This window comes from Panthera uncia, chromosome F2 (assembly GCF_023721935.1).
Source record: "Panthera uncia isolate 11264 chromosome F2, Puncia_PCG_1.0, whole genome shotgun sequence".
In the NCBI taxonomy this organism is placed as follows: Eukaryota; Metazoa; Chordata; class Mammalia; order Carnivora; family Felidae; genus Panthera; species Panthera uncia.
In genome coordinates, this window is record NC_064812.1 from 77,943,997 (window position 1) to 77,956,014 (window position 12,018).

The window sequence follows — 12,018 nt, forward strand, 5'->3', positions numbered from 1 at the left end:
CTCCCAAGATGTTCCTTTTCTCCTTAGAATTAGTCCTACCTCTCTTCCTTCTTACATGCTACTCTCACAAACAAATCTACACTTTAACAGCCTGGACAAGCACGTACTGGAATATATCCTCCCTTGTGGTTTTGGTCCTTCCAGTGACCCCTGTCTATGCCGTCTTCCTTAGAAGTCCCATGGCACATGTTCTGTCAAGTTTATTTCTGCCTCTGTCTTCACAGTCAGGTGGTTTAGTCTTTGCACTTCTCTTTAGCCTATTTCTTTCCTCTAACTTTGTTGCTTTCTTTTCTTCACAGCATGAGCTCTGAAATTTCTCCAGTATGCTGCTTTTATCTGAAATACTCTATACTTTTTCCGCTTTCAAAGTTTTAGTAGATGTGTGAAGTGTGTGCAATACCCCATTCAGGGGATTTTATGGAAATGATCTTAGAAGGAGCCATCTGACCTGATGAATATTGTCCACTGTGACCATGCCATAAAATTATGGCACATGAAGGAAATGTGAGGTCATGTCCTTATTACCTTGGGTTTAAATTCAAGTAAGTATTTTAGCAAGTAACTTAGTGAGGTAACGGGACATTGGAGTTCAGAGCTTGGAAGAAATATGACAAATGCTGTATGCTGGGGAAGGGGACATTTACTTTTTCCCCTTCTCGTGTTTCTCCAACATTTCTTCTCAAGCGTATTGTATCCTTGACAGGGGAGTGTTGCCTGCTCCACTATGGGCGTTCCTCTCCTTTCCCTTGCACTCTCCCCACAGAAAAAGGAAGAACAAATTTCATGGGCTGGCAATTTAGAGTTGCTCTGTGATGACCCGTGGTGATGGCCAGGCCAGCCCAGCTCTTTCTGTTCTCTTTACAGCTAGCCTGCAACCCGGTCGCGAAGTGGCCTTGGAGAGTGGTCTCCAGTCCTAGGGATATCTCTGAAGATGAGCTTGAGAAGGAGGACCCTATGATTTTGATTTGGAAGCAGGCAGTTGGAGGCCCTGCTTTGGCCTCAGCACTAAACCAAGTTGTCCATTCTAGTTTTTCAAAAGAACTCTGGGAGTCACAGAATGTTGACTACATATAACAATACATACATATTTGTACATATACATATACATATATATATATACATGTACATGTGTACATGTATGCATATATACATGTACATATACATATACATATACATACAAATAACTGCTTCTCAATCGGCTCTTGGTCATGTCTGTTGTATGAAGGACAGGAGTACGGGTGGTAGGCCTTGGCCAAAAAGTCCCTATGCCAAGCCCCTGTCTAAAGTTCTAAACCTTATGGATTTTCTCTGCCTCCTTTGCCCTATATTCCAATCAAATGCCATGGATATCTGCCACATTCCAGGAAATGCTAGGTGATTTTTATATATGAACTGCAGTTCTCGGCCACCTTGAAACAAGGCGTCATTTGTTCCATGTCACGAGGAGGCTAGTGATTTTCCCAACGTCACAAAGTAAGGGGTCGTGTAGGGAGGTGACTACAGCCTCCTGTGCCCAAAGCCTGCGGTCTTTCATCGCACCACACTGTCCCCGTGCAAGGCCTGTGGTGACTGGTGGGTTTTCTCTCGGGTTTTCCCTGCATCACGTTACACTTGCTCAAGTTCGTCCCAGACGCTCATTTCTTCATTTCCACACCACTCTGGGAGCCTCAGGTTTCCTCTTATTCTGTTCCCTTGTATTGCCTTTGGCCAGAGCGTGCCACTAAATCACAGCACTGATGATATCAATTCCCTACCCTTGACCCTTTTGATTAGTAACTCAAACAAGCACACATCTATCAGGGAAGACAGCCTATCAGGAGAGACACGCAGTCACAATAATAAATAACATATAGAATCACGTAAGTCTATGGCAACAATTTTAAAGGGTGCGTGCTTAGGAGTGCCAGGGACGTGGGAATGTGGCTGCAGTCTGAAACAGGAAGGGTCAGAGGGGGCCTCACTCAGCAGGTGCATGAGAGCCAAGACTTCAACTGGGGAGGGATGTGGCTGGAGCAGAGACACAGGCTCCGTCAGCATGGGACGCGGCAGATCACAGGAGCGGATTTGCTTTGTATGGTGAACGATTTGCTTTTTGTTCTGCACGAACCCTGCAGGGGTTGGAAGAAAGACGTGGCGGGATTCGTGCGACACGTTTTAAAATGATGACTGACTTCTGCCTTTTCCTGCCTTCTTCTGAGCTCTCTGTTAACAACAGACTGTGGCCGGGGGTGGGGGGGGGTGTGGGTGGGCAGGGGAGTAGTCGCGAGGCCCTTGGTATAAACCAGGCCAGAGGGGGTGGTGCCCCTGCCGCCCTCTGTAGCCGTATAGGTTTTACATGGGTGCGCATTCTGGGTCTATGGAAGTAACCCCTTGGATGTAGGATATCGGAGGAAGAAAGAAGGCAAGGATGCTGTCAAGATTTTTTGGCTCAAGCAACAAGAAGGAAGTGCCATCAGCTGGGAGGGAGGAGGCCGTGGGGGGGGGCGGTTATGGAGGGATAATCAGGGTTGCAGACTTGCACGTAAGTGTCAGAACTCTACTGGACAGCCAAATGAGACTTGGAGGCAGGAGTGGGAGAGAGTGGTCTGGACTTCCCGTGCGGCTGGTGTGTCACTGTTCTGCAGAAAATGTTCACAGCCACAGGACTGGCTGGCACTGAGTGTGGATGCAAAGTGGGAAGCCTGGGGACTGAGCCCTGTGCCTCCCGCACAGGAGGCTGGGTAAGAGAGAAGGAAACAGCAAAGGGGTCGAGAAAGAGCCACCCTTCTGGCAGAAGAGGCACCAGTGTGGAAAGTACACTGAGGAGGAGGGAGTTACCAACGGGCTCAAATGTCATTGAAAAATCAAATTTCAACACCAGCTCTAGCAGTGACGATAAAACCGTACTGAACTTACCTTGCTTGCTGTAGTGACAACTCAAAATGTGCTCCTCTGTCTTTATTTCGTATATTTCTGTGACATTTCGGAGTTGATCTTGCCTTTTACGTTAAGGAGAAAATTGAGGGCAAAATTTCAGAGACGTCTCCCTCGCTTTCCTGGCTACCAGGATCCTGTCATGAATTGGTGCCAGCCTGGTTCACTGGGTCACTCTCTCAGCTCCTGTTTAAAGTGACGCCTTCCAATTGTGCATTGGTACCATCCAGTCCCTTCCGTCCTCTGCAGGGTCTTCCTTAACTTGCTTCTTTTAGTTCTTTCCTCCTCTCCTCTGGCACCCTTGTAATTGCTTCCCACCATTTTGTTCTCCCCGGGCTCTGGAGTGTCTCTTCCACTCTCCAGTCCTTCAGTCTCTGCTCCATACAGCACCCAAAGTCCCCACCACTGTTCCTGCTTAAAAAGCAAACCAGGCTTGGGGCACCCGGGCGGCTCAGTTGGTTAAGCATCTGACTCTCGACCTCAGCTCATTTCTTTATTTCAGGGTCATGAGTTCGAGCCCCACTTTGGGCTTTACCCGATGGGCATGAAGCCTGCCTAAACAACAACAACAGAACACCAGGTTTATATCACTATACTGTGCACCTGAAACTAATATAACATTGTAAAAAAATAATATAAAAACCAAACCAGTCTCCAGATCAGCGTTTTGCAACCTCGGCAATGTTGACAGGAAGGGCCAGGTAATGTCGTGGGGGCCGTCCTGTGTTGAGGACTTGGAGTGACATCCCTGGCCCCTTCCCATTGGATGCCTGAAGGAGCACCTCCCCCAGCTGTGACAAACAAATGTATCTTCACCGATCTCCAGATATTCCCCTGAATTGGAAACTTCTGCTGTAGTTCCTCTCTCTCTCTCTCTCCAGCTAACTTCCAGTCTTTTGTTCACATTGCTACCCGAAGAATGTTTCTAAAATAAACATTTCACTAAGGATTTCCATTTCTTTAAATCTTATAATGTGTCCTGATTACTTTCAGGATAAAGTTCAAACATCCTTGCTGAGTTTCTAGACTTCTGCAGGCACTTATGCCTCTGTCCAACTACTTCTGTTCTGGAGAAGAGCCTCGTGCTTTCACTCCTCTGTGCTTCACATATACTTGTCTTCTTGCTTCCTAAAACTGCCTTTCTTCTTTTGCATCTAGGTAAGTACAGCTTGTCTGTAAAAATTAGCTAAAGGATCCTGTTCTCTGCGCCAACTCTTTAAATCTCATTTGGATTCTTCCTATGCCCATGGTATTCCTTGTGTTCATTATCATAATACATATCCTACTCAACTACGGTCATCCATTTCTTATCTTTTACCTCTAACCAGACTGGAATCTCTGAGAAGATCAAGGATATTGTCTTACACTACAAAGGAACTCAAGAAAGCTTAGTCATGCTTTAATATGCTAAAGGATCGCAGAGAAGTAAAGTTATTTCTGACATGAGCAATCATTATGGTCATCGTGGAGACATTACCATTTGAATTGCACCTAAATGGATGAGAAAACATTTTAAACCCAGACACTGGTTTAACAAAAGGGAGATTCAAGAGGTGCTTGGGTGGGTCAGTCAGTTGCTCTTTTGACTCTTGATTTCTGTTCAGGTCTTGATCCCAGGGTCATGGGGTTGAGCCCGCGTCCGCCTCTGTGCTGAGCTGAGTGTGGAACCTCCTTGAGATTCTCTCCCTTCTCCTTCTTCCCTTCCTCTGCGTGCATGCTCCCTCTCTCCCTCTCAAAATAAAATAAAATAAAATAAAATAAAATAAAATAAAAATACATAAACAAATAAATAAACAAAAGGAGATCCAGACACAGGGAAATTGAAATTTGGTTAAAGGATGGTTAGACTCATGTGAGGGAGGAAGGGACTCACAAGTTGGCACGAGATCTTGGGACACTTTGAATTCCAGCAGAGGAAAGTGGAGAGATATTAGGGACCCTAATAAGAGGCCATTGTAATTAGCGCTTTTTTTCTGTAAGAGCTATCAAACAATCCAATATAGTAGATTGGAAAGAAGAGGGTTGGTTTAGATGGGCCATGTATAGCTATTAGTTCAGGAGAAAAGAAATAAAGACTGGAAATTGGACTATACCTAAACTGTTTTCGAAACATGACTTTTTCCGTAAGTATTCTAATTTAGGATTGGAATAACATTTTGAGGAATCTAGCTTGTACAGTAAAATTTTCAACTGGTTTTAACTGTTTAAGAATAAATATAATCCTTGTATAATAGATTTTGGTAAAATAGACTATTATTGACTTCAGCACAGCATGCAAATAAGATACTAGAAAGCTTTTCTCTTGAACCTAATGGATTATGGTAATTCAGTCAATTTTTGTCTTTAAAACCAGTTAAAATAATTTACTGTGCTCTGAAATAAAGATCTCCGTTCAAATGCTTAATTGACTGCTAAACTGTATGAATAATTTATTGTTCTAACAGATCGTTCTGACTTGCTATTGTGCAATGAAGCTAGAAAATGCATATTTCAGTCTCATCTGATTCGCATGGAAAGTTGGGAGTCACAGTGGTGCATCCAGCAGGCAAAAATTCTCTGGTGCATCTGGAGGCAGGGCACAGAAGATCTCCAAGTCAGCCCTCACCTCTGTGTGCCTTCTCTGAGGTCTGTCTTAGGTGCAGGATTGTTGAGGGCTTTATTTGAAACATCTCCTTTGCCCTATGCTCCCCACTCCTATCTCCTTAGCTTATGTTTTAGATAGACGTGTGCAAAATTAAATACACAGACACACCCAGACTCACACACACGTATGTGCAACTTCTGTCTCCCAGCAGCACTCCTTTTCCCTTCCTGAACTCAAGGCTTTTGAGGAAATAAGAGGTAGCTACTTTTTCCAAAAAGGTTGGGAACACTGAACTTCCATTCTTTTTGACTGTGCAGTTAGAAACAGATAAATACAATGTTCTCCTCTCCATCTCTGCTCTCACGTTAGAGTGGGGTTGCCAAGGTGATGGTATGGCACAGTGGATTTGTTTTTATGTGGCCCAGTGAGTTCACACTAAAAGCTAAATCAAAACTAGCAACTTCGCTCCCCGAGAACCACTCTTTCTCTATTATTTCTGTTATTTTTGTTGTCATTCTCTGGCCACATGTTCTTGCTCTGCTCTGCATGTTTCGTAAAACTTGGGAAGATTTTTGTTCTCATTTGGGCGGGCTAATACCTGGGGCTGGCTGTGTAAGTAAATATTTACTCAGAGCGGTCAAGTATGGTGTCCTTGCCCACAGAAAATTGTGATTCTAAAACATCTCTTTGGAATGAGATGAATTCAGAAAGCCCCAGGAATCTGCTAGATGTCCTCCAGGTTTGTTAGTGCCTAATGATTCTTTAAGGTTTTAGGAAATGCGATTAAACATACATGATTGCAGACCTCACAAAAGTCAGGCCTCTGTCAAAATTTGTCATGGCTCTTCCTCGAGAAAATGCAGTGCCCTTACAGGATGTTGGGCCAATATTAACTCAGAAAGTTTTCATTACGGTTCCTAAGCCAGTCCATCTTTTGTTTTACACACCCTAGAATGTACTAAGAGTTCAAGGTCTTAGCCTCTCCTTTGCAAAGTCAATGCCGTGCGAAACCACTGGCTGGTCATTTGTTCTTTCAGTGATCAACTGTATAGTGAGTATCTATCTATCTGTTAAGCCTGTGCTAGGAAATTGGGAATGTTGGAAATGAGCTTAAACCCCGCACGGTCTCTGTCTTCATGGAACTTAGAGTCCAGTTAGGGAAGGTAGACATGATCAAAGACTCACCGAGACTCGTATAAAATTGCAACCGTGCAGGGCAATGAAAGCCTGTAAGAGGGGATGTGACACGGAGCCCGGAGAAGGCTTACTGGAGGAAATAACACAGTTGGGATCCGAACACGGTGTAGGAATTCAAGCAAAATGAGAAGGGAAAGGAAGGGGAAGACTGCATGAAGACCTTTGTGGGCAGGAGTGTGGCCAATACGAGAGCCCGGGAGAAGGCAAGAGTGCCGGGGTTGAGGTGGTGAAGGAGAGCGGGGTAAAAGGGAAAGATGGAAAAGAATTTTCAGGTGAGATCCTGAAGGGGCTTGGCTCTGTTAGAGAACTTTCTCTTCATTCTCATACAAATTGAAAACATTTAAGAGTTCTAGCAAGTATTTCCAGAGGGAAGAGAGGAGAAAGACGTAGGTAGACCAGTTGAATACTTTCTGTGTTGCAGCACCTAAGGTCATGCCCTGGTCTAGTGTAGCGGTTAAAGGGGATGGGATAAATTCGAGAGATACTTAGAAGGCAAAATCAAAAGAATGAGGAGTTTGTATAGGATATAGGGAATGAGGGAGGAAGGGTCAATCCTAGTTTTCTGACTTTGCACACGGATATGTGATGGTTCCTGTGCAGGCAACCGCACAGGAGAGCAGGTGGGTTGGAGGACGACTATAACCTTGGCCGCAGACGTACTGGGTTTGTGACACCCATAGGATAGATAAGAAACTAGGTGTCTGAATCCAAATCTCAGAGGTACAGCTGGAGGTATAATCTGGAAGCCTTTTCCATAGAGATAATTGGAGCCATGCATGTCGATGAAATTATCTAGGGAGGCTGTGTTTGAATAAACATGAAATGACAATGGTGGTAATTGTCTGTGTCTAAATTTGTGTCTTATTTGTGTCTAAATTTCTTTTCTTTTTAAAACCTTCCTTTAATGTTTATTTTTGAGAGAGAGAGAGAGAGAGAGCAAGCGCACACATGTGGGGAAGGGGCAGAGAGAGAGGGGGACAGAGGATCCAAAGCAGGCTCTGTGCAGACAGAGGAGAGCCCGGTGCGGGGCTCAAACCCACAAACCGTGAGATCATGACCTGAGCTGAAGCGGGTCACTCAACTGACTGAGCCGCCCAGGTGCGCGCTGTGTCTAAATTCCGTGGAAGGATTCAAAACAACATTCTGGTCCCTTCAAGTGATCATTCACATTTATCTACCTGCAAGAAGTGCTTGAAAATGTCAGAATTTTCAACAGCCGAGGAAAAGTGAGGTTGTAAGGAGGATAGACTTGCTATGTTATCACATTGAGTAGAGAGTAAAAATCAAGCCTAAATACTTCTCTGACTGCGATAAAGCCATGGCATAAATCAACCAAGCCTAACAAAACATTGTACTGCTTTGAATTGGGTTAAAGTAAAAAAAAATTGTTTTTTGAAAAAAAAATTATGTTAGGAAATTTGTTGAATCACATGGACAAAAACCTTAGACATCTGTGCCACAATCAGACAGAATTCTCTTGGCTGTCTTACTTCCCTGCTAGGAATAAAATCTACTTTTGTGCATGTTTTCACATTCATTAGTAGTGAATTCAAATACTAGTTGCTTATCCTACTATATAGTGTATTAAATTGAAGTTCAGTAGAAAGTATGTGACCTGTAAGAGACCCGGGATGAATCTAGAATTGGGGAGATTTATTTTGGGGAAGTGTTCCTTGAATGGGGAATAAACAGGGCTGTGGCTAGAAGGTTCTCAGTATTTGCATGTTGGAAAAGATTATGCATTTCTTATGAATCACTAAGTACACGTTGCAAAATAGAGAATAGTTAAATGTTAAAATCAGTATTTTTCAATTACTCTAATTACTGCAGCATACAAATCACAAAATCTATTGACAAAAAAATGTAATTCTAGATTAGTCCTTCACATCACAGTAGCTACAGCACTGAACAGAATGTTGTACGTTATTTTAACTTTTAGATTGTCTCCTGGCCCTGATTTTAATTGGCTCAGGGCTCCCTACAGAAAGGGCTGTTCATCCTCGCTCATTCTTGTTCCCTTCTTTGTAGTTACCCGCGTTCCTGTGCGAGCTCTGGGACGCGTGTTTGACCTACGATGCTGAGGGAGAGTGTTTGTGCTAAACTCCAGTTTTTATGTGGTGAAAATTCTAGTAAGGAAATTGTTCACGAGAAGTTTAAAAAGTAGGAAGGAAGAAAAATGAGGGCCTAGCTCACTCATGAACTGGAGTACTCACTTTCAGAATCGTCAAGTTGGCATTCAGGTGGCCAAAGGACAGACCTGGGCTTGGGGCCCCCTTCCCTGTGACTTGTTAGGGTGGGCCAGGACCTGGAATGAGATACTTTCCCTCAGTTAAGATCTCGACACCTTCCAGGAGAGGAAGGCACTCATGTAGTGGGAACAGCAGCCAGGCACGCTGAGGAGTAGCCCCCGGGGGTGTTTGCGAGCACGATTTCGCTCCACGTGTGGCTTGGACTTATTACTGATGAGCTCGGGACTTCTCCGTGTGGAGAAGACATTTCCGTCCTTGCGAAAGGCTTTGCTCCTGACCCGGGTGAATCAGGTCTCACTAGGCCGTCTGTATGTGCTCTGCCTGTCTGCTGATCTGGGTGCAGCTGTTCCCTTGGCGACCAGACAGGCTGTTGGGCCCGTGTGAGAAGAGAAACCTGTGCCTAAACCGAACCGCGGTCCCAGCAATTCCAAGCTGTGTGAAATTGAGTAAGTACCTTACCGTCTCTGTACCTCATTTTTCCCATTTAAATAATGGGGGTATTCATAGAACTCATCTCGGTGTAGCTGTGAGGATTTAAAATGACCAGATGCACGTAAAGTACGTAGAACAGTAAGTGTTTAGTGTTGTTACTATTACTATTATTTAGTTCATGCTAAATCGGAAGCCCTAATCAGCATTGATTCATATTCATTATGAAGCGTCCGTTTGCACTCTGTTAGTGAGCAGGAATCCCAACCACGCGATACACGTTACTTGAAAGAAAAGTCCTGTGACAGACCTCTTTCCAAATCATTCTTCACTGCAGTCCCCGAGGCTCCTTCCTCTCCCGCTCCTTCCTCCCACACCTGGTCTTACCCCCCAACACCCGATCCCATCTCTTCCTTCTTGAAGTCTCCTAGGCTCTACCTCTGGCACTGGGCGCTAGGCCAATTACAGAAGTCATGATTTTCGGGAGGGCAGCGTGTGTTGGGTGTGTGAGTGTGTATGTGTCACATAAAGGAACAAAGACAAGGCTGTTTTATGCAAACATTAAAGCAATTGTGTCACACGGTGTCACTGTTGTAGCTTTTATAATTAGTGGAACCCTCGGAAGGAATATGGCGACCACCAGCCAAGAGGCCAAATTTCACGGGGTGCGGAGTTGGCTCCCGGATCCGACCCAGCACAGTCTGCAGGGATTATTCCTTTCCAACTGGAACCTTTTCATTCTGTTGTAATTATTATGCTTTTACGCTGCTGTCTGAAGTGCTCATCCTATGAGAATGATTTTATAAGAAAGGAGCCTGGGAATGACGTAGTGGCGTCTCTTTTCCTTAAAAATCTTTTTTTCTTCGTTCAAAAGTAGTTCCAACTGTGATTAAATAAATCTATTTAAGTGTAAACATGCAAAATGCAAAGCTTCTCTTCCTGTGTCCTCCCTTCAAGTCACATCACTTTCTGTTGACTGAGTCAAGCGCAATTTATTGTGTTCTTCCGTCAGGGCATAATTCAGTGTGAGACTCGGTGTGTCCTTTCTCGTGGTGACTTTCGTGTTTGCGGTGCTTTCCTGGAGGAAATTCACTGTAGACTGCTGTAGGCGGCTGTTGGTTTCGTTTTGACGACTTGAAAAGGCCGTGTTTAGAAGTCAGGTGCAAGGTGACTATTTAAATGAGAAGTCAAGTGCAAGGTGAATATTTCAGTTAGGAGTCAGGTGCAAGGTGAGTAATGAAGCATGCGGCCTTAGCAGTGGATCTAAGACTTGCTTTGCGGAGTCCTCTGCTTTGAAGGCTCGTTTCTCCATTTCCTCACAGAATTTCTGAGAGAAAGGGAAACCTTTCTGTCGTCAGCTGCGCTGCTTTGTCACTCTGAGAGACGCCTTTCTGAAATGGCCGCTTTGGAAACATCCACCGGGTTGATTGCATAGAGGGGTACCAAGGACGGAGAAGGTCTAGTTCTAAAGGGATTAAAAAAGACACATTACTTTTTGTATATCCTCTGGCATAATTAATTCATTTCAAATATTCATGTCAATACAGTGTGTCGTTCCTTGTTCTCTCTAGACTGGAACATTCCCTCTATCCTGAAATGTAATAAGCATGTGGTCACTTGTCACGTGTCTTCTTATGATTCCAATCTTAATTATTATTCTAGCTTCACTTTAAAAATTTTAAGGAGTAGAGGAGGAACTTCACCAACACGTAGCATCTTTCTATTCAAGACCGCTACCCAAGAAAAGGGGTAACATACTGCTTCCGGATGTGCTTCCTATTGGTTCCCGGTTGGAATGTCCGGTTTTTAGGACCCAAACTGTAGAGCAGAGGGGACTTGAAATGCTTCAGAGCTGAATTTCAGCCGAGGCTATTGTTAATTTCTCATTTTATTTTACTTACCAGCACGCGAAATAACCAACTTGTTTTGTGCCTTGCAGCTATATTCATTTCAACCAAATAGAAACGCTACAGCCGGAGACCTTTGGAGACCTTGTGAATTTAGAAAGACTGTAAGTGTTGACTGTTTCCACGTCCTTTGCTTCTGCTTTACTTCTTTTTTTATACAACGTGTTGACTGCCGGGGAGATCAGGACATTTTGTTGTAAGCCTAAGAAGCAGGGCCTGCGCCTTTGTGCTCTAAGATACAGTCACTGTGAGACATTATATAGTTTGAAATCCATGGAGAAAAGATGAATCACCCAATTAAAAATAGGGCAAAAGCGATGAGCAACATTGTGCGAAGGAGGTAAAACCACTTTGAAAACTTGAGGCAGAATTGACCACAGTTAACCATACACAGGCCCTGTGACCTATCGATCAGTCCCACTTCTGCTTCTAGACACAACAGATGTGCACCAGGAGGCACATTCTGGAATGTTTACGGCAGCATCGCTTCTAACCCCTCCACCCTAGAACTGACGCAAGCACCCGACAACAAAAGAAGAGAAATAGATTGTCGCGTATTCGTAACCCAGGAGACTCTACAGCACATACGAGTCTCAGAAGCGTTCTGAAACAAACAAAAAAAAATCAAACATCGAAAATCGCATAGTCTGATTTTGTTTTTAGAAGAAATTCAAAAACAGCAGAAACATGCATGGTAGCTAGAAGTTAGACAGTGGTTATCTTTGGAGAGAAGGAAGCG

At 44.1% G+C, this 12,018-nt stretch overlaps 1 protein-coding gene across 1 annotated transcript in view; it reads left to right on the plus strand.

The window, feature by feature from the left end:
- Window positions 1-12,018, plus strand: part of PXDNL (peroxidasin like) — a 360,062-nt gene that overhangs the window by 214,140 nt on the left and 133,904 nt on the right. The window contains exon 5 of the mRNA XM_049633716.1: window positions 11,312-11,383. Coding sequence (XP_049489673.1) covers window positions 11,312-11,383 — 72 coding nt within the window. The remainder of the gene's footprint in view (window positions 1-11,311; window positions 11,384-12,018) is intronic.